Here is a 27,990-nt window from a genome sequence, read left to right as displayed (position 1 = left end):
AGTTTACCAAACCCGTTGCATCAGCCTGACGCTCCAAAACAAGTTGTCCATAAGCCCCTTGCGTGCTACTACGGCCCTGCCCTGCTTGCTAGCTCAGCTGCCTTGAACTGAAGCGTGATTTTATTCGGTCAGATTCGATCGATAGAACCCTTCATTTTAGAATCAGGAGTTTGCCCGCATTTTTAAACGTTTTTGGGCTGATCCTTGACCATGTTGGCGCCGAGATTAATGTTGACAAGGTACGTCGGTTCTATTTAGGTATTTCTACTCGTGTCATGTCAATGGGTCAGGTATCGCGTGCAGCGTGTTGCGTGTGTGCACAGATGCACTTGACCTTGATAAGCTTGCCTTGTGAGCCCTGATACACTAATAAAGTAGTATTATTGTAGTAGTAATGAGGACAAACCCTGGCCTGCGTGGGTTGTGTTCGAATCGCCTTCAATTTGAACAAGTCCCTGTTACCCTGGTGGAATGAGTATAGATTCTACCAATTCTACTTACTTGTTCGATTATAAGAGTAGCCGTAGGCTCATGAGAAATTGTAGCCTGACCAGACACTGTGCTGCGCACAGGGTCTGACATGTGTTAGTGTTTCAACGTTGTAAACGACCGTCACTATTGACGGCAAAATCACATAAAATACCTTTTATTTTGTATGATTTTAAGAGTAATATAATTTGCAACACTTACCTACAGCGTATTTTCCTGATGGTTGAGTTGAATTCGGCGTTTTGTTGGTATCCAGACCTTATTGTTGAATTTTTCGGAGTAGATCGTGCGGTGGCATCTTTTCCTTCGAGAGCTTCACAAAAGCAACAAACTACCACGCATGCGCATTCAGAAGTGGTTGCTTTTTACGTACGCCCGTGCGCCCGTGCGTTTCATGTGTTACGTAAAGCTTGTAGTAGATCCGCGCGTGCTGCACCAGCAATGATTTGAACTTTTTTAGTCGGGGTCATCCGACTATCTCATCACTTCCGCCCCGACTACCTACGTTGTAGTATACGAGAGTGAATGCCATTCATATAACACGCAGATGAGGAGTGAAGCAGTAAGGACGTTTACAGACCTGATTTCAGCCATAGATTTCGGTAAGTTTTAGACGTAATTAAACAAAAAATCGCATACCGGTTATTGAATGATGGTCATAGATTACGATAATTCCTTATATTTTAGTTTTCCACGATTAATAAAGATATTCATGAAGGAAACAGTGAACGATAACAACGTCCGCGAAGGAATAGAGGTGCAGCGCTGTCGCCAGCGCTGCGTGTAGTTAGAGAAATTGTAGATTCACATAAGTTGTTTTGTGTTTAAGAACCTAGTGGCGTTTTCCATTCTCTTTAGATGATTCACCCCAGCTATTAATGAATAAGCCAGTCGATTAATTATCTAAGACAAGTTGTTTTTTTTGGCGCTTCTCAGTCAAACATGACTATCATGACTATTGTGTGCTGAAGTTGTGGTGTAGCTGATGAGATACCCAAAAGCCGAATTATCACTTTACACTTTACACAAAAGCCGAATGATCACTTTAGCTTACACTACAGCTCACAGTAGGCTCTACTGCTGGAGAGATTTTTTTTTTTTGTGTGTGTTTTTTTTTTGCAGATTATGTTTCAAGATTAAAGGACAAGTTCACCTTCATAAACATAAGGATTGAGAGAATGCAACAATATTAGTAGAACACATCAGTGAAAGTTTGAGGAAAATTGGACAATCGATGCAAAAGTTATGAATTTTTAAAATTTTTGTGTTGGAACCGCTGGATGAGGAGACTACTACAGCTTGTGAGTCATATGCGTACAACAGTATAAAGAAAATGTAAAGAAAATTCAACATATTTTCACTTTTTTCGCATAATAAAAGAGCACTTGACTTGCCTCTTTCTGAAGGCAGGGGGAATAATATTACCCATAACATTTGTCGATAACGAGTCTGGGGAATGTGTACTTTTTTCAAAAGATGAAATTTTGTGAAATTCTCTTTATATTTTCCTTATATTGTTGTACGCATGTGACATCTAAGTTATTCACACATTGCAGTAGTCTTCTCATCTAGCGGTTACTGCACAAAAACTTCAAAAATGCATAACTTTTGAACGGATTGTCCGATTTTCCTCAAACTTTCAATGATGTGTTCTACTAATATCGCTACATTCTCTCAATCCTTATGTTTATGAAGGTGAACTTGTCCTTTAAGAGGGACAGTTGACTATTTTTATACAAAAAAATAAAATGTTTAGGGGGCCTAGAGTAAGGGAGGGAGTATTTGGCCACGTAAGCATTTTTTATGATTTAGGTAAAAAGTAAATGACTGAACCAAAGTGATGAATACACAAATAAATAGTGTATAAAATCCCCAAACATAACGTATACTAAACTGAACCTGTGGTAAGATATTACTATGGCAACAGTCTGAATGTGACAAACTTCTTTTGAGGGAGTTTTCGGCCACTATCTACTACTAGTGTATGATAAATTACCTTTCATAGTGACAGTAACAAAATGGCTGTATTTGTTATAAAAAGTTGTATATATTCAATCAATATTCCTCTCTTCTTAATTCATCCACAATTTTTTTTTTTCTGCCAATCTTTTCGTAATGTTGTATTTTTCTTGAGGCTACAACATGTACCCTTTCACACTGTAATACAGCGAAAGTCAAATTGTTTCTCCCTTCTCTCTAACGTTTCTCATATAGTGATGTGGTGATGGTCATTTTCTCTTTTCTGCTTGTGTGTATAATCATTGAAATTCCTGAGATCTATTCCTCATTTATGATAATTTCCCCCTTTTATTTGTCTGATTAGATAATATAGGTCTACTATTCAATAAATTCTATTATTATTATTGATGTCAAAACTTCACTGTTCATATGGGGGGGGGGGCAAAACTCCACCCTCACCCTCTAGAGGCGGGATTGCAGGTTCAAATCCCTGCCACAAAGCTAGCGATAGGTCATGTGCACAATGGTTGTGAGAAAGTTAATATGTGGATCCTAGAGCTTTAGTTTACATTAATTTTTGCCTTAATCCTTATGTATCTCACACATAAATTGTCGCAAGTTTGCACAGTGATTTTTGTTGCTTACATGTCCACTCTCTGTGATGAAGAGAAGAAAAATTCTGTCTGCGCTTTTTGACAGAAATCACATTCTGTTCAAATCATTCGATGTGCAGTGACTCACTGAAGCATGAGTACCAGTGGGTTCGCTGTGGGTTCAATGCAGGGCTGCTGCCACCTATCCGACTCGGCCTGATCCAACTACATTGTCCACAACGCAAATTTATATGAAAGATTTCTGTCAGCGCATTTCTCGCCCGACACATTGTCATGCCTTGATGTATCATCAAAGTGTCTCTAAATTGAATATTTCTTGCACATTGGTTTGATGATATTGTGGACAATGTAGTCATACCGGCTACAAATTCTTATCAAAGCAGCTTGAGAAAAATGTCTGATTGAGAGTTGTTTTTATGATAAATCCGAGCCATGAAATGTGTCTGGCGAGAAAATTCACTGACAGAAATATTTCATATTTGCCTTGTGGACGGTGTATTCATACCCTACATGGAAATAATTGTAAAATGATGTCAGACTTCAGTTTCATGGGGCCGATTCGTGCTTGGAGAGGCGAGAGGCTCAGAAAACAAGGACTGAAAATTTCAAGTCAAATCAGGCCGATAGCTGCGCAGCAACCCTGCATTGAGTGAACCTGCTGGCGCTTGTGCTTAGGGTGGTTGCTGCACATCAGTTGATTAAAACGCAATTTTGTCAAAAAGCGCATACAGATTTTTTTTTCTTCTTTTCATCATGTAGAGTGGACATGTGTGTAGATGTTGTGGATCGAGGGATCATATGACAATTAGAAATCTACTGACCGTACAAAGTGCCAGACAATTAATGCCTAGTTATTGTCAAAGTATTCCTCATAATGAGGTGTATGAAATGAAAGAAACGCTCTCTATTTATACCCCCACTGGTCTTTATTTCTACAAACCATTACCATACCAGGTACTCAAACCTAACTCTGTCCGTAATACCCAGGACTTGGGGTTGCTTACTCAAGAGTAATATCTTCCACAATTTGATAAGGTACAATGTAACTTCTAGTACAGGTGTACATAGGGCCTACGTACAATGTTAAGCAGTGTGTGCAACATGCATGACATATATTTTTTCTTTAATATGTGAATGTACATTTAGAACTCTTACCAAAAAGGTAAGTACTGTAAAAGTTGAAATTTTCGCACATTTCGTGCAACTAGAAACTAGCACGAAAAAGGAAAGAATGCAAATATTTCAGCTTGCCATATATATATTTCAGTAGTTGATGTCTTGATTCCGCGGAATCAAAAACATGCAAAACTCTTCTTACCGGGCCCAGCGCGAAAAATTAGTCGCGCGAAAATATCCACTTTTACAGTAACCCTTTGTCAGTTAGCTGTGGTGAGTGTATGTATTCAAAACTATATAAACAGTGAATGAAGTTATCCTTCAATATGGCATTGGCATGTGTAATCATTGTATCTATGGCATATGTTTATTCATTGTGTCTAGGACATGGCAAACAGGGGTATTACCAATACAGTTTGTTCATGTTAAAGAGGAATTGACAGACTTATAGCCGGTTACTCGTAACCTAGAGTCAACAGTCTATCGGGCAGGAAACGGAAAGTGAGGCAGTAGGAAGATACAGGGTGATTGCTTGTTCAAATGTCAGTGATTAGATTCAGAGTGACTGCATTGTGTTAAAGACAAGGGGTGGTATTCTGAGGTCGTAATTAAGTCTGTAATTAACTTCGTGATTAAGTCGTGAAGTTAATAGGCCCTTAATCATGGACAAAATCGGTATTCTGAGGACGTAATTAAGGTATGATTAAGTCCCCTGTAATTATCTTAGGCCCCTCCCATCTAATTGTTATTCCATCCAATCAGACGCGTTGTTAGAAGCCAAAATGATGACTACACGCGCAAATATGCCCTCAATGCGCGCTCCTGCATGCCCCCTGTAATTACAACCCAAGAGCTCCGTGCGCACACTCCGGTATTTGATTACAACCCCTCACCTACGCACGCGAAGATCTCAACCTCTTTGCTCACATAAAATGACAAAATTCCTCGAAGATCGGCTATATTTCTTTTTTCTCTGAATTCTACGGATACCATGATAACAAGATTCAACCGCTCCTCGGTTACCGAAGACGGTAAGCATCGTTGTGGCAGAGAAAACACGATGTAATGCGTGATATCGGAGTAGTTAATGACTCTCTTTGGTATCATTAAGTTTTCCATTAACTTTCATACTTAATTACACCCTCAGAATACCGATTCGTAATTAACTCTGTGATTAAGTCCTCTCAGATATGCACGCGCATTGATACGCGCAAACGCGCAGGTCCTTCCCGCCAAAACGCTTGTTGTCATGGTAGTTAATAAACCCCCTACTTAATCATGCTCTCAGAATACCAATTCGGTAATTAAGTGCTAATCAGACACTTAATTAGCTCTCAGAATACGGCCCAAGGTATTTGTATCTGTAAGGTGTTCAGCTTATCGAGAATTTCAGTGCTTCAAAATGGAGAAAGCTATAAAATAGAAGCCAGTATAGCACATACATCTGCTGATACATTTCCCCCCCCCCCAATATTGCCAAAGGTCAATTCTTTACTGATGAAGGGAGAAAAATAATACTAAGTATCAACAGTAAAATAACTGATATGCAGTAATGTACAAGACATACAGCCTGTACTATTGTACTGTACGGTAATTATTTGGGAAAAGAGAACAATAGGAATGAGAGTCCTTTGAATAGGAATGAGACAACAGAAGGATACAGTACAACCTTATCAATGCACTTGTATTTGATATCTATTCATTCCATGCAATTCTATGAAGTACAGCTTTTAATTTTTTTTTATACCCCCGCCAAACGAAGTTTGAAGGGGGTATATAGGAATCAGCGGGCGGTCGGGCGGTCGGGCGGTCGGGCGGTCGGTCCGTTGCAAATCTTGCGTCGCGAACTACTTCCTCAGTTTTCAACCGATTCCCATAAAACTTGGCACAGATGTGTGCCTTGGGTTGTAGATGTGCAAGACATATTTTTTGACAGTACCCAAAAGTACGTTGCCATGGTAACGGCATATTATGGGCAAAAATGGGTACAAATCTTGCGTCGCAAACTCCTCCCACAGTTTTTGATCAATTTTTATGAAATTAGGTACAGATGTTCATCTGAATATGTTAATGTGCAAGACACATATTTCCGCAGTGGCAAAAAGTGCGTTGCCATGGTAACGGCATGTTATTGGTAAAATATAGGGCAAAATGCTTCATGGCAAAACTGCTTCTAGTGTTCTTCCAATTCTCATGGAATTCATATTGAATGTTTGTCTTAGGATATAGGTCAGCATGACACATTTCTTGACAGTGACAAAAAGTATGTTGCCATGGTAACAGCTCATATTATGAGCCAAAATGATGGAAAATTTTGTGTTGCAAACTACTTCCTCAGTTTTGCCCAATTTCCATGAAACTTGGTACAGATGTGTGCCTTTGGTTGTAGATGTGCAAGACGCATTTTTCGACAGTACCTGAAAGTACGTTGCCATGGTAACGGCATATTAATGGCAGAAGATCAAGGAAAGATCTTGCGGATTTAATTACTTCCTCAGTTTTTTGACCAAAGCTTATGAAATGTTGTTTGGCGGGGGTATAACCAGTCGCTGTAGCGACATTTCTAGTTTTTTTTTATATATGGTCACCGTATTGGGATATTAAATAACCTGTTAGCAAGTGTTGGGTACTTGGCAAAAAGAGTTTTGAGCAAATTTATACGACAGAAAAGAAGTTATGACTGGAAAAAACTGAAATTAATCCCCCCTAAAAAAAAAAAAAAAAAAAAAAAAAAAAAAAAAAAAAACGTCCTTACTGCACAAATGAGGCTCTTTGATACATCTGTCCAAAAATGTAGAAGGTGGCTAAATGTAACTTGCACTTTGTTACATGTATATTAAATGCAGTTGCTACAACTGTCATGTCGGACCAGATATGTTGCCTACATGTGTTACAGGCTGCACATCCAGGCAGCTACTTTTAAAGGGTGTGTACAGTTCTGGGAGAGGTGTAGATTTAGCATTTAGCGTTTTGCGAGGTATTCAGAAACCACTCTATGAGATGTCAAAGAGCATTCAATTCTAGGGGGTATCAAAAGTTTATTTGATGAAAATCGGTTTTGAAATGGATGAGATATCCAAAAACAAAGTGAAACAAAGAGATCCTAATAAAGTTGTGGCATGTCGCCTTTTACTATTAGCACTTTTTTGGATATCTCAGCCATTTGAAAACCAATTTTCATCAAATAAATGTTGAATCCTTCTCAAAATAAGATGCTCTTTCGTATTTCGTAAGAGGCTTTTCATTATCTCACTTAGGAATGTTCAAAACGAGAATCTCTACTGGTACCTCAACCAGTACTGTACAATCCCTTTAAGCTCGGCATGTTATACAATTTAGAACTGAATATCAGATTATTTGCATCACTTTGTTTGAAATCCCCTGCTGCAGTATTTGTCAGGCCAAAATGGTGAGTCAACATGGCAATTGATAACGGGATGTGCAATGCTGGTGTGAGGGCTGTGGGATGACCATATCACTTGCTAAGCTATTTTGGGCTCAAGATAGTCTCTTCATTGTTCTTTCCATACTGGAGAGTGTATGTAGGGCCTACATTTATGCATTCTCATCTTGTCTGTTGCCCTGTGTGTATCTCTTGCCTAAAGAGCTCATGACATGGTGGGGGCCTAGGAGAGCAAATTTATCCTCAAATATTTTTTCAACCCAGGGTACTTTCACAGATTTATACTTGAATATCCCACCTTATATTGAATGGTTTTATGTTTTAGTATTTATATAAAATGGGGTGGGGGGCTCATGCAGGCATTTAGATAGGTAAACAATGTTCTTTTTTTTTCAGAGAAATACATGAGCCTTGTTTGAACTTAAGCATCAATAGCATTTGTTGTTTATAGCTGTGAGGCCACAGACTTACCTGGGAGGTTCTGCGGTACATCAATGTTTACCCAAACGCCAAAGTGAACACAGATCCACTTATACTGTTGTGTAGTACAGTAATTCATGACTGCTCTTAGAACATATGGTACATGTAGGTGCTGTAGATATAGTACTGAATGTAAAAAGTTAAGTATCGGTACGTCTGGCAGAAGATGTTTAGTTGTATTGAGCAGCTAATCAAAATAATGATAACAACAACAAAGTGTTTAAGTCATCTAAGTGCTGGTACGCCTATAATGTACAGAGGTTATAGTCCAAGTGTGCATTTCAGCTGGAATTTGATACAACCATCGCAGTAATATGGATGAATGGCTTGCAGTAGAGGAATTCACTGCACAAGGTATACAAAACTATCCCCGCTGGCACACTAAATGATACTAAACCTGCTTTAGATATGGCTCATGAGACTGGGTAAGAGAACTCATTAGAACTCTCATTTTCTATCCCCGCTGGCACACTAAATGATACTAAACCTGCTTTAGATATGGCTCATGAGACTGGGTAAGAGAACTCATTTTCATTATTGTATCTTAAGGGAAGCTATACATAGCAGTAATATATGACTTTTTATGTAGACTGCAGTGAAAGATACTTAGTTCATGCACGTCCTCACTGCATTTGTCTGGACTTAGTGTATGGAACAATGTACACCATGTTGGTACACTATCATAGGATGGGTCAAGAAAATTCTGCGATCTCATTGGTAGAGAGCTGTGTTTTGATTTGTATCGGCTGCACGTTGCCCCACTAGCAATAGACACTAGTTACGTTCAGACGACAAGCCTTAACCTCGAGGTTAGAGCTTGTAGTTAGGGCCCGTGAATACGCACTCGTAGTTAGCTAACCTCAAGGTTAGCTTGATGTTTAGAGCCACAAGAAATCTTATGGTTAGTGCTCTAACCACGAGCCGCGGGGGTCCCCACTCGTAGTTAAGCACCGTGTGGACACAAAAATCAACGCACTCAAAGGGGTAGGAATTTAACCTTGAGGTCTCGTAACCTCGAGGTTAAGATTCGTCGTGTGGCCACATGTCGAAGTTAGGGGGCAAGAGCTTAACCTCAAGGTGTCCTAACCTCGAGGTTAGGGCTTGTCGTCTGAACATAACTACTATTATACAAATAATGCACAGGATACACGCCACGAAATAATCCTGTGCATCATTTGTTTTATAGAATGGGTCGAAAATTCGAAAACTAACAGCATTTTTCAGCGTTTTTCACGTACCTTTGTGGGTCAAGATGTCCGAAGATGTTCGTCCCAAACATTTACGCACGTCACACTCGGAAATCCCGCACATACAGTATAAGTATGATGGGGGGTTGGGTTTCCGGACACTTAAGTTCCCGCATGAAAACTTCATACTTGCCAACATTTTGAAATCCTGAAGAGGTAGGTTTTGTGAGGGAGCGAAGTGACCAAGCCCGAGCGCGCTTGCGCGCGAGGGGGGGGGGAGTGTGGGAGGGGAGTGTTCCCCCTCCCGCGGTGTGGACTTTTTTTATTTTTCAATATCAAAATATGAGATTTGGTGCATGATTTTTTACCTTTTTAAAGGGTTCTTGGTATTGATAAAAAACATATAATCCATGTAAATCTATGAACTATTTTGTAGACTATGCATATAAAAATAAAATCAGACATATTGGTAAATAATTTTTGTAGGCTAAGCATATGTGAAAAAGTAATCAAACATATTGGCAAATGATTTATCCCCTTATAGTGTACTTTCCATTGTGGAGCTAGTTTGATGAATAAGACATAATGTTGCCCTCACCAAATCTAAATTAATTAGCAGATGACCTGGCTGTGAGATTCCTGTACGTGGCAGATTTTGCTCTCTTCTGCAGTGTTTGGGAGGGTTTCCATTCGTAGCATTCACTCTTGCAGAACGTGAGCTACCAAAACATTACTATTATGCGTGGTTCTAGCTACACGTACACGTGTACAGTACATTAAGTCTTGCACGCACGTTATGATAGAGACTTGTGCGCCACTGCAGTGTGCATAGTCATGTGTGCATATTAGAAGGCTGAATACGACGTTTTTGAGGAACGAGTTCCTTGACATTATTATCAGTATTCTAATTACTAGCTTATTTTAGGGAATCAACGCACAATGAAGGGAAAATATGACTTCCATTTAATTTTATGGTAGGTTTGCTACAAAATCGGTAGATCAGAAGAGAAAATCGGTAGCCGGTCAAAACCTCTAAAAAGCGGTAGTCTACCGCCCAAAGCGGTAGAGTTGGCAAGTATGAAACTTACTTATTTTACATAGAATATGCACCCTTTACCTTAAAGACTTGATATAGACTCCTCATATAGGCCTACTAGACAACATACTCTGAAAACGGCGTGAGAATTAACCTGCTAAATCGTTGGATTTGCCCTTCAAAGTGACTCCATGTACGCGTCCGGTCCCACAACGCTTGGTCTACTGTACTGTACAAAATGTACGTACATTGTATATAAGAGTATACGTACGCCACACATGTTATGCACAAGGGAAGAAAGGCCGGCCGGCCGGCAGCCCAAACTAAAAGTTGTTTACAGGATTGACAGCGCGTATGCATGCAATTCAAAGGAGCCGCCGCTCGCACAGACGATCGGCAATAGGATTTAACACGCAGTGCAATGGGACTAGAATAAAGGAAGCACATGTGACTCATTTCAGCGCTTCCTATTGGCTACATTCTTGAACACATTTTATAAATACATGTTATTGCACAATAATTGTAGCAAGACTTTGCACACAAAGCAAGCTTTTACCATCTCAGTAAGAAATGCCTACCGGTATTTGCCGTGCAACCGGTAATTATTGGATGCATGGCTTGAAGTACTACATGTACATGCGGTATGTGTCTGTTGTCGAGACAAAATGAAATACATCCTGTAAATTTGCCATCAGGTTGCATAATCAAAAAATGGATTTCTAGCAAGAAAATGATAATAAAAAATAAAAAATGACCCCCTCTCTTTAAAACAGATGATGCACATGTCTTTGTGCATCAGTAGGAAATGTCAGTAGCGTGCAGTAACTATGGAATTTGGTCTACACCCAACTTGGGTTTGCCTTGTGGTCGAACTTTCTTTAGTAACTTTAATAAATGCACACAATTCCTACTGATGCATTCAGACCTATGATGCATCATTAGTACACCAAGACACTCTTTCAGCTTTCAAAGCCTTTGCTACAGTATATTGTTCGTTGTCCATATCTGATGGACTGTTCTTCTCCTTACTTTACACAGCGGCAACACTTAGGCCGTGAGTCATTGGACAGATCACCAGTGCATAGTGCCTACCTGTTAGACAACTGTTTTGCTTCATTACTGAGGGTATTTATTACCAAAGCAGCTTAACTTTCATGCCTACATAATGGTCATATAGGGATGCCATTCCTATTTGATATCTTACTATTTCTTCTTCTTTTTTTTCTTGTTTTTTGTTTGTTTGTTTGTTTGTTTGTTTGTTTGTTTTTAACCTCCTGAGGAGTAGTCCCGAGTATACTTGGGTAGGTGTCAGATGGGAAATCAAATGCGTGTTGTAGCAAAGTCCGTCCGTCTTCAACGGGTTAAGATCTTCAAAATCAAGAATACAAATTTGTTTCTAATACAGTATTTGTGAGAAAGGCAATGAGGGAGGACCTAAACCTTTTTGCTACCTGGTATATCCAATACGAAATTATATCACATGTATCACTATGGTAGATGCATTATAAGAGACCAGATCAGTGGTGTAAATAAATGAATCCCATGTTTTTGTTCTTCTGCTTGGCCTGACACGTATTTGATGAAACAAGACGTTAAAGCTGCATTGTTTGAAGTTCAAGATTCTCATTTAGAAGCATAACTTAAAAAGCCAGGAGCAAAGATTTTGTTTTAACAACTCACATTTGGTTTTGATCACTGATCAGTGAATGGTGCAGGACTAAGAAAACCCAACTATTCCAGGTTTTTAAATACTTCCTCCTCATTCTGGATAAGATTTAACAGGTGAATGATTGGAGTTAAAAATTACTCAGTATGCTAGTGAGCTTGCTGCTATTGTGGATTGAGCATTACACTGCCATAGCCTATTAAGTCTCTGCATGGCTTTACTTGATAGATCATGCATTAAGTTACAAGTGTACTCATAACTCGTGAGGCCTGCACAAAACTCACACGTAACTGAGAGCTTTGTTGAACAGGATACAATTGCATATAGTTATGCATGATTTGGGAACTTACGCATGACTTCAATCTGAACTGATTTCTTTGTAAAAACACCCCCATCAGTGCCTGGTCAAACATCAATCATGCAATCATGCATGAAGCATGCATGGGGGAGATATAGACAATAGTATGATGTAGGCCAAGGCATTCTCTGTGGGCTTTCACCCCATCAGAATTTACTTGACCTGAGAATATTCACACTGATTTAGCAGTTACTGTATAAGCTGTTATTTTCGCATACAGATATTTTTGTGGATGAGAAGGTGACAAGCACATGAGATGTTCTTTTCATGAATTGACTGCGACGCACTCTCCCAAATGGATGTACCTGATGCTTCTGGTAAACGCATCTCCCCTAGCTCAAGGCGACATTTTTTGCAATCCAACTGTGATTCATGAAATGCATGAAAATTAAACCCTTCCCAAAATAACAGCTTATAGAGTGCTGTGACGATGACAACACTTGCCATGGTACTTTGATGATGTTCTACAAATTTGGTTACTCGCTGGGAAGCTTTTTAAAAAACTGCCGATCCATGATGAGGTTGGGTATCTTCAAATTTGACTAGTCTCTCCTGAGAGAGTATGTATTGAGATCAAAGTGCTCAGGTTACTGTAAAAGTGGATATTTTCGCGTGACTAATTTTTCGCGCTTGGCCAAGTAAGAAGAGTTTCACATGTTTTTAATTCCGCGGAATCAAGACATCAACTACTGGGACATATGGCACGCTAAAATTTTCGCGTGTTTTTATTTTCGCGCTAGCTTCTGGTTACGCGAAATGCGCCAAAATTTCAACACTGTGAAAATTTCAACTTTTACAGTAGTGCACATGAGCTGTTCACCTGGGACTGCCTCACATCCCTACAATATGTGCTTGTGCACAGTAGCAACATGGCTTCACACTGTCAGATGTGTAGAACTATACACAACTTACGTATACTTTATCAAACGCTTTCATTAGTCTCTTCTGAAACAAACAATAATTTGACAAATTTACTCAAATGAGAGAAGGACTGTTTTAGTTAAATCACTCAAAACTAAAAAGAGTTGGTATCAAAAAATTTATACGACAACTCAGAAAGGATGCAGGTGGGGTCAAGAAACACAAATTTTGTATATTTACGTCAGTAATGTGAATAGACAATATAGTAAGCACTTTTACCATTTCTTTTGTTTTTAACTTGGCCTGACGTGTAGTTCAAGTTGATGGAAAGAAAACAGTTAAATTGCATAATAAGGAAGGGATATTGAAATAAGTAGAAGGATATATCACCAACATTTGAATCCTGTGAACACAATTTTGATTATTCCTGAAAGTTAAAATAATTACATTTGTGAATTAAAATGAGCAAATGCATGAGGTCAGCTCTGTTTTTTTATTTTGCTTGACATATTACCATGTACTTTCATACGAGGTTGCATTAGATCCACTGTCAGATGCAATGCTGTCATCATTTATCCTTTCAGGTCAAGTTGCAAATGATATATGATAATTTATTTTTATTACAATCTTATGAAACTGAACCTTTCTTCATGAATAGTACTATCTACCAGTATGGGTTTATTGCAACTCCTCTTGATTTGTTGAAATACTGAGAAATTAGAACAATATCTCCTACCTGTTGTGACACCCGAAAGCCTCCAGAAGACAAAATAGAATTGATATGTGTATCTGACAATACATGATGTGTAATATGCAAGGTTAATAATCACACTCATGTGTTATAACTCTTTATCTTGGTGAAGGGCTTCTGTTCAGAGAACTGCCGTTGTCTTACGGCACGTCAGGATGTCGTCGACCACGAGTGCAGAGGAAGATGTCGTTCTGGAGAGAGTGGATTCAGCAGGAGTCATCACACTAAACAGACCAAAGGCCCTCAATGCCCTCAACCTTTCCATGGTGATGAAGATAACTCCAAAACTGAGGGTGAGTCAATTTCCACTGCACTCAAAGGCATAGACCTTGGAGAACTGCTGTGGCTTTGGTGCATCATTGGGTCCTTGATTCAAGTCCCCCTGGCTGCAATGGTTGTGACACCAAGCAAGGCACTTTCTCGTCATTACCCAAATTTGGTCCCCCTATAGGGTTCCCAGAGGGGACTTTTGTTAGTCCTGTGGCTGCTCACATATGAGCATTCATTGCTCATTTAGGAGCTGCATAGAAACAAATAAATTCAATTCCTTTGATTTCAATTCAATTCTTTCTCCATCAGCCCTTTACTCCCCCATTACCACCTCTACTAAATACACTGTATGTTTCCTTTAGACATTACTTGTGTTTAAGATATGTTCCAGTTCTAAATCCTCTTCTCCCACGCTGAGAGCTAGTCAGGTGCTACTGATAACTATCAGTTACGGTATTCATGCTACCTCTGGGACAACCAGATGCTACCTCTGGGACAACCAACGTTTGAAAACTTTCTTTGTCCCCTTCCCAATGGCCTTTATATAGAAATGAACCAATGTTTATCTACAGAATGTGGAGCTGTTGTCTCGGGAAAGTACAAAAGTTTATAACGTATTCAAGTGTGTGCATGTTTCATCCTTACAAACCAACCATTAACCATTTTTCTCACCTGTTGCATATAGATTCAAAGTGATGTTCTTTTGAGCTTTATATCGCTAGGAATGCACTCTTCATGTAGTTGTTATTAGGTCCAGCAAGCCTTCAGCAAGCTGTAGGGTTGTCAGAGGTAAACTTTGTGATGGAAATGTGCATGGAATTTGAAAGCAATTACGAATTTGAAAACAATAGTAATCTGGTCTATTGTATACTTTATAGAATCATCCTTATGCACATTTTTCCAACAATAGAAGTCAATATAGTTAGTAAAGTTAACTGCAGATATGTATGTCTCGTGTAATTTTACATCATAAATATGCTGACATGTATTTGTGTAATATTCCTTCATTTGTTAGGAGTGGTGTGCTGACCCCACAGTGTCTATGGTCATTATGAAGGGGACAGGGGACAAGGCATTCTGTGCAGGAGGAGACATCAAAGGTACTAGTCTTCTTACCTCTACTGTTGACATGCTCCATTCTGAAGTCAAAATGTCACTTTTGTGATGTGTGAACAGAATTGTATGGAAACCAAAGGGTTGTGATAAATAGCAATTTTGCAGTCACCCGTGTACAATCAAGTGTTATTAGTACTTGATTGCTCTTGAATTTAGTCTGGTTTTTTTATGGACAGTGCAATTTTTTTTTCTCCCTCAATCAAATCTGAATGAGAAGAACTGTGTATGTGCTATATTTGTCATGAAAACAGACTTAGCATTAGTACTACAGTTGAGACAACTGACTAGATCAAAGGCACAGGGATACAACACTCCCAGGCTTTAATAGGACAATTCAATACTGGTATCCATTTAAGGATGTTACATGATGCAAATTCAGTGCTGTTACTAATGCATTCTCCAGCATTCCTATGGAGACACATGTTTTGACAGACTTACACCTTCACTTTTGATATTCATTGTGGTGTGGTAGCTCTTTCCTTATAACTGGTGCTGGAAGCAATAACCAAAGAGCAGTCCAGACATGACCATTAAAACATAAGCTGTATATTGAATCAACAATGGATGTTAAAGCATTGCATATCTTCCGTTTGTTTGTTTTTTAATCATAATGTCCATTTTGCACATGAATGTGGACATTTACAGCCTGGCTAGCTTTTGTGTTGAGATAGCAGGATGTATTGACTCTCTTATGATGAAGAAAAAACTTGATTACCTATTCTAAAGTTGTCTCGTGAATGATTTTCTGTGAAAATCTAAACAGCTTCACTTTTGAGTGTTTTCATTTCCATTCATGCACAGCTGTGACAGACGCAGGCAAGGTTGGCGATCCATCAGCTGGCAGCTTCTTCAAGAACGAATATATCTTGAACCACGCCATCGGCACGATGCGGATTCCATACATCGCATTCATCCACGGAATCACAATGGGTGGGGTGAGGGCAGCCTTTCATTGTCAAGCTTCTGATGCAAACATTCTACCCCAAAGTGAATACCAAGTTGTGTCGTATCTCATACCAGAGAATATTTTCTTTACTTTGAAGAAAAATTCACATTGGCTTGTGAGGAAACTTGCGAAGCATTGCAATAGACAACCAAGACCAGGAATGCCCCCAAACTCCACCAACAGACAAGTCTTCTCAAAGCCTTCATCCCAACATGCCAAGTTCATGTTTAAATGTTCATACTTAAGTGCAGTGTTTGTGTAACTCACAACCTGTACATAGTTGTTCCATGCCAGCAGCACTTCTTGTATGTACCCAAACTGAATAGTGTATTCATCTTGCTGGACCTAATGATGGTGAGGAAAAGTAGGAATTAGTCTACTGCCAATGAAATGGAATGAAGACATATTTTAGAATAACAAGTCTGTGTAATTAGCAAGTTTCCTAAAGCAGTGGTCTACGCCTTTCCATCTTTTTTTTTTTTTTTTTTTTTTTTGGGGGGGGGGGAGGAATATAGTCATTATATGTAAAAGGAGAGGAGCACAGTTTCGCCTGTTCACACATTATATAACTTTTGGCATAGATTTAGGCAATGGAAGCCTCCCTGTATAATGTGTTATTGATGGTATTTTCTATGAACAGTATTTCCAGAAGGCACGTGTCGCTTTGTCTTGTCATACACTGCAGTAGATTAGTCTAGATTTATATGTCTACCTCTTGACTTTCTTTTTCCACCATATCTCAAGGGTGTTGGGCTGTCAGTCCACGGCAGGTATCGTGTGGCCACAGAGAAGACACTGTTTGCCATGCCTGAAACTGCCATCGGTCTCTTCCCCGATGTCGGGGGTGGCTACTTCCTCCCCCGCCTGAGTGGCAAGCTGGGGCTCTACCTCTCGCTGACCGGTTACAGGTTGAAAGGCCGTGATGTCTTCCACGCCGGAATCGCCACCCACTTTATAGAAGCTCAGAAGGTGAGGGTTGAATGGGATGGAGACAAGTCTACAAGGTTTTTATAGTCAGCTGAAAGCCAGTGGGTGTGGGCAGGTTTCTCTAAGAAACTGAAAGGCTTTGCTAGCCAAAAAGATATATTCTGCCACCAAAAGACAGGGCACCATACTCAGCTAGCCAGCCCCGGGAACTTTGATTGTGTATACTGATCGGCTCTGATGTGGAATTTATATAAACACACTCAAATAGACCATATTATAGGAGAAAATTTACTATCTGATGTGATGATAGTATTAGGTGGAGTAATATATGCATTGTGATTAGTTAGATGGTATCACTTTTTTGTGAAAAAACTTTGGTATAGTGGCACGGTCATGCCAATGCTTACATCACGCCCACACTGTGTTTATGCAGAGATTCGTGCAGCGAGGAACATAGTAGGACAAGGCCAAACGACATATGCGCGCATAGAGCACTGGACGCAGAAAGCAACAGTTCATTATACGCAAGTCTGCTCAGCAATACGCATATGCAGATGTGCTAGCTGTACGTAAACAAGGTTATCGTTACTCTGCGTGCAACAGTACGGTGAGTTTAATGTTAGATCTAGTACTTCTAAAGCCTAGACCTACATAAAGTCCATGTAGATTGAGGGGCCTGTTTACTGTAACAATTAGGGCATGTTCTATTGATGCATCAGTACTGGACTATAGAACTCCAAATACAGTACTCTCCGCATAATCGGGTAGGCTCGGGCAGAGCGTTTCTTACCCGATTAAGCGGAGTACCCGATTAACAGAAGAACATGTCTCATTCACAATTGACACACACAATGTGTATTTACATGCATTGTACACTGCACCAAACACCACTGTATGCTTAACACGCGTGCTTGCACGGCACATTATACATACCTTACACTTGCTCAGTCACGAGCACTAATTTACACTCTTTTTACGGACAAATTTGTCTTCAGAAAACTTTGTCATTTGACGTATAGACTCCTCGCTAACACGCAGGCGTTTTCCGAAATGAACACGTCTCTTTGCGTGCACTAGTAACGTAGAACGTCGGGTTACTTTTTGAGAAGTGACTGGGGAAAAGCAAAATTATGCATGGAGCTGGTGCATGGCCTAATTTTCGTTTTAAACTTCTCGTATGGTGAATGTTGTTGCGGAGCGAGGGAGGAGCGCAAGTGTGTTCAACTCCTGTCTGTCTATGCAATTGGGAGTGCCCAGGTACATGTATAATGTTCGTTTTCGTGTGGCAAGTCGGTACGTGTACATGTGTTTTCATGTTTAATCACTTCCCAAATGGTCGGTCTTTGCAAATTAAGCAGAGAATGCGATTAGCCGTGGAAATTTTGACACGCATGAATCCTTAAAGTGTTATATCTGCGATAAAATGTGGGTAAAAATTAGATTAGAAGAATATTATTTACCCATTTATGCGGAGAGGAATTTCAATGTGCATTGGAACTGACTCTGACATAACTACCCAATTAAACGGAGTACCCGTTTAAGCGATACCCGATTACGCGGAGAGTACTGTACTAAGTTATCCCTCATACAGTTTTATTTGCCTCGGCCTGCTGTGGCCTTGTTGAAACAAAACAGCACTTTGGATGATTTAGCATTTATCATTCTACAATCTTGCATAGTGCATCATAGAGTGTGCCCTATTTGTATAATGTAAAGAGCATTTTGCTCTGTGGTCAAGTTGACTGTCATGAAGAGAATGAAATCAGAGCAATAAGATGGTTGCAAAATGGTTGCAATGCCATCAAAATTGTACGTGATGGAAGAAAGATATGACATTTTCAGATTTCACATACTTTCATTAATTAGCCATTTTTGTTGCATCAACTTGTGCAAAGTAGCTGGAATGATAACATTTTACTATCACCTCAGAATATTCTACTTGTGTGTGTAAAGAAAAATGTGTCATGAAATCAGTTCCCATTTTTATGATTGCGCAACTCCAACCCATCCCCGTGCCCATTGTCATTGCAAGGTTAAAGTAATACAGCCAAATTATGAAGCAAGGGATGTGAATATTTAGTTTGAGTTCACTTGTAATGGAAATTTATTAAACATTCATTTTTTTTTTCAGCTGTCTGACTTGGAACAAGAGCTACTTAAACTGCCATCACCTCAGGATGCCCAGATCCAAGAAGTTCTACAACGTTATCACCAAGAGGTATTGTCTGTTACTATGAACATAGAATATTTTGTGGTATGAAAATCTTCTCAAGTCATAGGCTCAATGAATCATCAGTAGCATATCAACATTAGTAGAGATATTGAATAAGGTACAAAACTACATATACAGTCCTGACTTCAATTATGTGGCCCACTCTTATCTGGATTTCTCTATCCGGATGCCTTCAAGCACTGAAGACAAAAAAATAAAAATAAAAAAATAAGAAAGTAAGAAAGTAAGAAAAATTTTGATTTTCAAACACAATTGAAATGTCTACAAAACTCAGACAATTTCAGGGTTCGAAATTGGCGATGGTCTGCTGGCCATTGGCCACCCAAAATCACGTCGGACTAGCCAAAAATCATAAAATTCTGAAGTTACTAGTCCGTCTGGCTAGCCAAAATATTGCTTTAGTGTCAAAATTGATTCTAAGTAGTCCGCCTGGCTAGTTAAAAAAAAAGTTAAGTGCGACCCCTGCAATTTACCCATAATGTCCCCTACAGGAGCATGTTATGAATCTTACAGTAAAATGTTTCAATTTCAGGACTATGATTGCAAGTATGCTAGCATAAATTACTCTACTCTTGCAGTGTACATTACGTACATATAGCTACCACCGGGTCAGCCGCCTACTTGTACTTATATATACATAAACATTGTTTCTCCCATATACAGCCACATCGCTCAACCGGACGAGCACCAGTCCCGACATGGCTGGATAACAGGGGGCTAACTGTATAAGCAAAATATTTTTGCATGCAAAGTTAACTGAAATTGGCCTAACACAAAAAATTGAGGGTGCTTAAGTTTCCAATTACAACAGTTTACAGAAGCAGGTTTGACTTTTACTTACCTGTTTGCCTTGGGCAAGTAAAATTGTATTTGGGCAAATGAAAATATTTAAAGGCTTAAGGTCATTTACTTGCCCATATGAGCAAGTCAGATTTTGACTTTGATATGAAAATCAGAAGCTCCTCAAGTCAATGTATACATTGCCGCTTTATTTATTTATTTATTTTTTTTTGGGGGGGGGAAGGGGGGTTAATACTTTTTCTTTTAAGCAAGTAAGAATTTGAAAATTGATGATTTTACTTGGTTGACACACAAGTAGAGGAAAAAGTTGATGTCGGCCCTGTGGAAGTTATGAGTTGGCTCACATAATAGAATGTCTGGCTAACACTGGCGTGTCTTTTGGTGCTAGGCTCAGTAAAACCTCAGTAATCCCTCTGTCACAAGGCAAGATGCTCTTTCTGTTTTTAGAAAGTAAAAGAGCATTTTCTCACTTTATTTCTTGCATATTCTGCATCTTAAAGCTATAATGCTGGCACCACGATGTAGTTCTTGCAATCAATTATTTAGATATAGGAATGCAGGCAGCTAACCATCTTCACTGTAACTCCAGTCGATTTCTCTCAATAAAGTTTCATGGCCAAAACTGCACTGAGCTTTCATTCGTTTGCATGTTCCCTGCAGTGCACAATTGACGTCGACAAGCCATTTTCCCTGGAGCCCCATAGAGAACACATAGATAGGCTGTTTGACGGGGAGTCATTGGAGGAGATCTTTCAGAAATTGGAGCAAGATGGGTCGGAGTGGGCCACAAAACAACTGGAGGTAAGTTTCAGTCACACCCTCAGACTACTGGTGTCATGAATTTTATTTAAAGAAATAGATGTTCAGACATGTCTAATGTGACAGGCCTATCCAATGTATGCATCGTGCAGCAGGTCATTTCAAAGTGAAGCCCACATAGATATTGATTCAAAGAATTTTGAACAGGAAAACTATGGTTCATAAAGAAACGTGATTAGCATTTATATGTAGTTTTTGAAAGCAGTCCCAAATCACACACACAATGAAATTTCACAAGTTTAGCTCATACCTGGTAGTAGAGTTTAGAGTTCATATTATCATTATTATACCCCCGCCAAACGAAGTATGAAGGGGGTATATAGGAATCAGCGGACGGTCGGTCGGGCGGTCGGTCGGGCGGTCGGTCGGGCGGTCGGTCCGTTGCAAATCTTGCGTCGCGAACTACTTCCTCAGTTTTCAACCGATTCCCATAAAACTTGGCACAGATGTGTGCCTTGGGTTGTAGATGTGCAAGACGTATTTTTTGACAGTACCCAAAAGTACGTTGCCATGGTAACGGCATATTATGGGCAAAAATGGGTACAAATCTTGCGTCGCGAACTCCTCCCACAGTTTTTGATCAATTTTTATGAAATTAGGTACAGATGTTCATCTGAGAATATGTTAATGTGCAAGACACATATTTCCGCAGTGGCAAAAAGTGCGTTGCCATGGTAACGGCATGTTATTGGTAAAATATATGGCAAAATGCTTCATGGCAAAACTTCTTCATCAGTGTTCTTCCAATTCTCATGGAATTCATATTGAATGTTTGTCTTAGGATATAGGTCAGCATGACACATTTCTTGACAGTGACAAAAAGTATGTTGCCATGGTAACAGCTCACATATTATGAGCCAAAATGATGGAAAATTTTGTGTTGCAAACTACTTCCTCAGTTTTTGCCCAATTTCCATGAAACTTGGTACAGATGTGTGCCTTTGGTTGTAGATGTGCAAGACGCATTTTTCGACAGTACCCGAAAGTACGTTGCCATGGTAACGGCATATTAATGGCAGAAGATCAAGGAAAGATCTTGCGGATTTAACTACTTCCTCAGTTTTTTGACCAAAGCTTATGAAATGTTGTTTGGGGGGGGGGGGGGGGGGTATAACCAGTCGCTGTAGCGACATTTCTAGTATATCAATGTTGGAGGTCTAGATAACAAAAAATGTTTTTACTAGCATGTGCTGCACATGCTTCCCTTCTTTCAGTATCAGTAGGATTCTCCTGCCTTGTTTGACATAATCCAATATTATTGTGACATTAGTAAGATTTCCTCTCTTTATGCGTGTATGTGTGCATTACTTTTGGAACCATTTGTTGTTGACTATGAAATCCCAATATTTTGTCACACAGCCATAAGGTTATACATCATAGAAAGTCCTCTTATATAGGATTTCAGACAATAATAGCAGAAATAAAAACAAGTCAATTTAATATCAGTCTTAGACGATGACTTCATGGAATTATTGAAGTGAATGTATATGTTGTTGTTGCTTTTTTTAGAGGGATAAGTGCAAATGAGTGAACAGTGAATACTGTATGAACTCATTCTTGGTATAATGTAAACTTGCAGACACTGAAAAAGATGTCACCTACGTCGATGAAGATTACCCACAGACAGCTGATAGAGGGCGGCAAACTCTCCCTGGCTGATGTCCTGTCAATGGAGTACAGAATGGCAGAGGGATGCATTGTAAGTCTTACATGTTAACTCCCTTCCCCTGGTTGGTTTGTATCAGACTCCCACTATCGTGGATTAGTAGGATTGATCATGAGAATTTCATGGTTAAAGCTTCAAAACGATATCTTTTTCTTCCATCAAAAGTCATTTTTGCTGTGTAGCTGTAAAGCTCTTTCCACCCTTAGAGCCTCATAATAATTTCAGTCTTGTTTCTTTTCTTCTTCTTTTTTTTTGGGGCGGGGGGGATGGGATGGGGATGAGAAAGAGTCTTTAGAAGTGAAGTCGGTTTAACAAAAATTTAATGTAATCACAATTTCCCTTCTGGAGATCCTCAATTTTGAATGCGAAGGTAGGAAAGGAGAAAAGAAACACAATTAGCAGTTTTGTGGCAAATTTTGACACTTAAAACCCCCTTGCGAACATTTGCAGATACGAAAAACAAAAACAAATAATAGCTTCAGTGCTTCAAAATGAAGCATAAAATGAGGCTTGAAAATGTTAGTCAGAATAGTCAATGTTATACCCCCGTCACACTAGTTCGGAATCAGCCCGAATCAAGCAGAACCAGCTGGAATTAAGGATTTTCAAAATTCGCGCCACATTCGGGAGAAAAATTCAAATTCTGACAGCTTGGTAGGGAATGCTATTCGAATGCTTGGAATGCACTTCGAACCCTTTTCGAATCATTCTTGCACATTCTGAATGAATTAGCTCTCGAATGCTGCTCGAATGTACTTGGAATGTTGTAGGAATATTCAGAATACTGTTAGAATGCGGTCAGAATTTTTAGAAAGCACTTTGAATGCCGCACGTGCGCGGTTCGATTGCTGCTCGAAGTCTGATGGTCGGAAAGCGCCTCGAATGCAGTACAAACTCGGAAAGCGCCTCGAATGCAGTACAAACTCATTTCGAATGCATTCAGAGCATTCCCGGAATGACTACCAAATATACTTTGAATTTTCACAAATTCAAACAGAATGCAGCCCACAAAATTAGAATACACTTAGAATATACTTAGAATGCAACACGAATGTCCCGTTTGTGTCAAGAATGGTCTCCAATAGCATATAAAATGGTGATTTTCACCAGTCTCAACCCGATCATCCTTGGACCATGTTGCTTTGCTACAGATTGCTGTCCTCCAGCAAGACCTCCTTGACCGAGAGGGCAATTACCCCACACCCTTCCCGTGACGCTAACCCTACTCCTAATCCTAACCCTAAGGGTGGGATTTCACGGAGCACGCGAACGATTTGCGAAGGACGCGAATGACAAAATCCAACATTCGGAAAAGTTTTTCTCCGAATGTTTTCCGACAATGAAGCCGAAAACTATTCTTGCGCAATTTGTGCGAAGTTTCCACGACGTATGTGCGAATGTCGTGTGTATCATTGCTAAAGTACAGCATGTTACGTACACGAAGAACACGCGACGGAAATGCGAACAACGAAAATTTTTCAATAATCATGGGAGAAAATGTACCCAAGGAGAGGTGGAAGCTGTCTTGAGTTGAATTTTTTTCTTTCCTCTATTTCTCCTTTCTTTTTCTTTCATTTTTCTATTGTGTGCTTGCCTATATTTTTTCCTAGGACGTATCTCCACAAGTAAAGCATATGATCTTTTTTTTTTTGCAGTTCCTCCAACACATAATCTCTATACTTTAAATGAAATTTTACATACTTTAGATTAATTCTAACTGTATTTTGCGATTTTTTTTTTTGTAAAACAAACATTTCTTTCTCTTTGCTAGTCTTTAATTTCTTTTGTTACTATAGTTGTTAATAATTGTTTGATGTTTAGGTGTATGCTACGATTTTTATTTGTAGAAAAGTATAGGTCATACATCCCCCAAACGTGCGCTAAACGTTCGCGAGAATGTCTCAAAAGGTACGCGAACAGTTTGCGATTACGTCGTAAAATGATCGGAAAAACTTCGCAAATTTCGCGTAACATACGCGAGACATTCTCCAAAGTTTCGGAGTCTGTTTGGGGTTTCACGAACATTTTGCGAACATCGCGCGTGTCCTGCGAAGGTCTTGCGCATATGACGAGGCTTTAAAGACACTTTCGAGAACAATTCACGAGCAAATCACGACCAAGTGTGCGGAAAAGGTTCGCAGAAAATTTCAAACTTTTTTGAAATTCTCGCCGAAGTAAAAACGACATTCGCGAACATTTGACGACGCTTCCGAACCCTCACGTTCGTTTGGCGATCTTTTGCAGACCAAAATGCGAATGCTGGATTTTGCCATTCGCGTCCTTCGCAAAACGTTCGCGTGCTCCGTGAAATCCCACCCTAACCCAAACTCTAACTCCAAACCTAACCCAACTCTAATCTTTACTCTAGCCTTTTCACTGACCAGTATTTAACTGGAAGTAAATGTACAAGCATTTGAGCATTTGAGATGTTTTGGCAGAATTTGAGGTGCAACACCGTTCCGAAATGAAGTCAGATTGTTTAAAATGCTGTTAGAATGCAGTAGGAATATTTAGAATGTCGTAGGAATATTTAGAATGCCGTAGGAATATTTAGAATGCAATCAGAATCCAATTAGAATACCCTTCGAATGCAGATCGATATTTCTCCACTTCGAATGCTCCTCGAATGTTTTAAGCATGGGTAAAACATTCGGGCTGGCCATAAGAATGGGCCCGAATGTTTGGAACGCACTCAGAAGGTCGTCAGAAATATTAGAATGCACTTCGAATATGCAGGAATGCAGGAAGAATTTTCATTCTAACAGCATTCCGGCTCATTCCGCCTTTAGTGTGACGGGGGTATTAAGTATTGTCAAATATACGAAATGTTAACAATAGTTTTATTAAAAACCATTTCTAGAATAAACCATCTCCATGACGGCTTGTTGAGATGATTAGTGATATCTCCTTATGTTGTGGCTTTATTGCGAAGTTTTTGTACGGTAAGGTGTTTTGTGATGTAGCTGAACTATACATATGTATAAAATGTGATAATTCTTACTTTTGTTTAATCACTCCTTCCAGTGTTAAATAGTGGCTTTAATGGTTCACACCTCTGTCCTTTGAATCCCCAGAGGGGCCACGATTTCTATGAGGGCGTGCGTGCCGTCCTCATCGACAAGGACCACAGCCCAAAGTGGGCCCCCGACACGCTGGAGGGCGTGAAGGAGCAGATTGTAATGAGTCACTTTCAACCGCTTGATGACGAGCTTATTCTTTGATGACCAACGAGGGCGCTGCGCGGTGCCAAAACATTGACAACAATTTATTGTGAATGCTGTGGTGTGCATGGAGCTGGATGGAATTTAAAGTCCAATGTTATGAAGAAAGCTTCTATTTTTTATGTGGTGGCATCAAATTAGCCTGAAATTAATGTCGGTGAATTACAGTGTAGGGACACAAAAGGTGAAATGAAGGAGACATGGTTTGTAAATAAATGTTGATAAAATTTACAGTTATCAAGGTTTTCTATTATGTTGAATAATGAATGACGTACCAGCTTGAGCCTGGCATTGTTCAGACATCCCTTTGTTTCATATTGGGTGAATGCTTGTTTACAGGCATGGGAAGCAAGGGATACTATGATATGAAGTCTGGAAGAGGTTTGATGAGAACATTATTTGTGTCAGTTCATGAGTAAGGTACCATTCAGATTTTTGCTAGTAAAGACTTTTTATCTCTTTCCATTTAATCATGATGTGAAAATCTTCTGTGACAAAGCAATAATGTGATATTGTGCAAGCCGTATCGACCCTACACCATCTCATTCACACCATAGGCACATTTGGTCGTTCAACAAACTCTGGGTCCTGTGTTTATACTGCATGCTCTCCAAGCCAGGGAAAACACTGGAATGTTCATGATTGATGGTCGTATTCAGCGAACAGAGCTTTAGTTTTCAGAAATCGAGAAGTTCAGCTCCCTACCCCTGCCAGGGCATGTTGCTCTACTCTTTCTTTCTTCCACACCTGCACTCTCTCTTGCAGCTGTAGACTATAGAATTCCTTTTAGGACTTCAAAGATGCTGTTTGAATGACTTGCCATCCCCGTAGTTACCCATTCATTTATCTTGTGTCAAGAATTTTCATGACTACCTCTCAAAGCACAACTCGGGACAGAGTGTTCAGGTAACTATGAAAATAAAATGCAATTCAGTCCAGCGATTGGGTTTTTGACAGAAATGCACTGAATTTTTGTGAGGTTCCAAATTTTTGAAAATATTTGGAGTTTCTTGTTACTGTGGACCCCATACTTGGCATCAGAAATGATCCGCTACAACATATATGGGAAGCTCAAGTCTGTTTGTTTGTTTGTTTGTTTGTCTGCTAGTGTGAGTAGTATTTGCAGATGTTCTTGTGCTGTTGTCCTTGTATTGCGCTTATTTGTCACAATAAACGATTTTTGTTCTCTGTCATCATGTCAACAACATGAACAACAACAAAAAAGCTTCTAGTAGCATGTGGTAACCATGTCCAGTCGGCCAAACAGGAAAGCAGATCAGGGGCGTGTAGATTGGAGATTGACTTAAAGTTTTTGTGGTAGTGGTAAGATATGATGCAGGTAATTGGTGAGTCGCTGAGAAGTTGCAGGCAATTTGGAGATTTAGTGTAAGTACTGTCAATTAGTCAATAGGCTGCTGCAGAGAGGATGTTTCCAAGGCAAAATGGAACTGTGCAAGTACAAGTAATATGTCTAATTTTCAGACATTGTTAGGGTAATTAAGCCTCCAACACCATCTATTTCTTGTTCAACCTCGTATTGATGGAGAAGTGTATTATCACTGGTGATGAACACAGAGAACAGTATTGAATGATTGACTCACACTGTAAGAGGAAACAAAATGGTAGGTATTAGGTTTTACATTTTGCTATTTTGGGATCAATTTGTTAATTTGCCAAAGGTCCTTGATGAATTGTGCCAAAAGTTGAACAGTAAAGCATGCACAGACAGCAATGCAACCGCATGGTACATTTTCTAGTATTTATGGGAATGTGACGTGGGAAATCGTGCATCCTGTATGCAGGACATGTGTGGTCAAACAGAGGTGATTTTTTTTTGCCAGGAATATTAAAGGAGTTGACCAAAGATTGAATTTGTATGTGTGGAAACTTGTGTCTATCTCTTTTCAATTTTTTTTTTTAAAATTGAATCGAAAACTATAACAGATGTGACACCAGTGCTAGACAGGTGCGTTTACAGCTTTTTAGATAATGTGGATATTGTAATTCATTCTCGATGTTTAAAAAAAAAAATGTCTGACCGTCACCATATGGTATTTCTTAATTGTTCATA

General features: G+C 39.5%; 1 protein-coding gene across 1 annotated transcript; it reads left to right on the top strand.

The window, feature by feature from the left end:
• Positions 1–100: 100 nt before the first annotated feature.
• On the top strand, positions 101–26,240 carry LOC139735557 (3-hydroxyisobutyryl-CoA hydrolase, mitochondrial-like). The gene is made up of 9 exons (XM_071646315.1): positions 101–239; positions 14,033–14,213; positions 15,206–15,290; positions 16,108–16,241; positions 16,997–17,221; positions 19,311–19,397; positions 20,874–21,014; positions 22,612–22,731; positions 25,773–26,240. The coding sequence occupies exons 1-9, from the start codon at positions 211–213 to the stop codon at positions 25,917–25,919; spliced, it is 1,149 nt and encodes a 382-aa protein (XP_071502416.1). The 5' UTR covers positions 101–210; the 3' UTR covers positions 25,920–26,240.
• The last annotated feature ends 1,750 nt before the right edge of the window (positions 26,241–27,990 follow it).

Source organism: Diadema antillarum, unplaced genomic scaffold, assembly GCF_040938485.1.
Source record: "Diadema antillarum isolate AM-2024a unplaced genomic scaffold, OU_Dant_1.0 seq00000585_RagTag, whole genome shotgun sequence".
Classification (NCBI taxonomy): domain Eukaryota; kingdom Metazoa; phylum Echinodermata; class Echinoidea; order Diadematoida; family Diadematidae; genus Diadema; species Diadema antillarum.
The sequence above is the reverse complement of the archived record's forward strand: the minus strand, read 5'-3'. Positions and strand labels throughout refer to the sequence as shown.

What these genes read in the sequence shown, in the direction of transcription:
- LOC139735557 (XM_071646315.1), top strand. Translation starts at nt 211, where the DNA reads ATGTTGGCGCCGAGATTAATGTTGACAAG. An exon ending in TGCAGGAGGAGACATCAAAG is followed by an intron (nt 15,291 to 16,107) that starts GTACTAGTCTTC and finishes ATTCATGCACAG; the next exon opens with CTGTGACAGACGCAGGCAAG. An exon ending in TACAACGTTATCACCAAGAG is followed by an intron (nt 19,398 to 20,873) that starts GTATTGTCTGTT and finishes TGTTCCCTGCAG; the next exon opens with TGCACAATTGACGTCGACAA.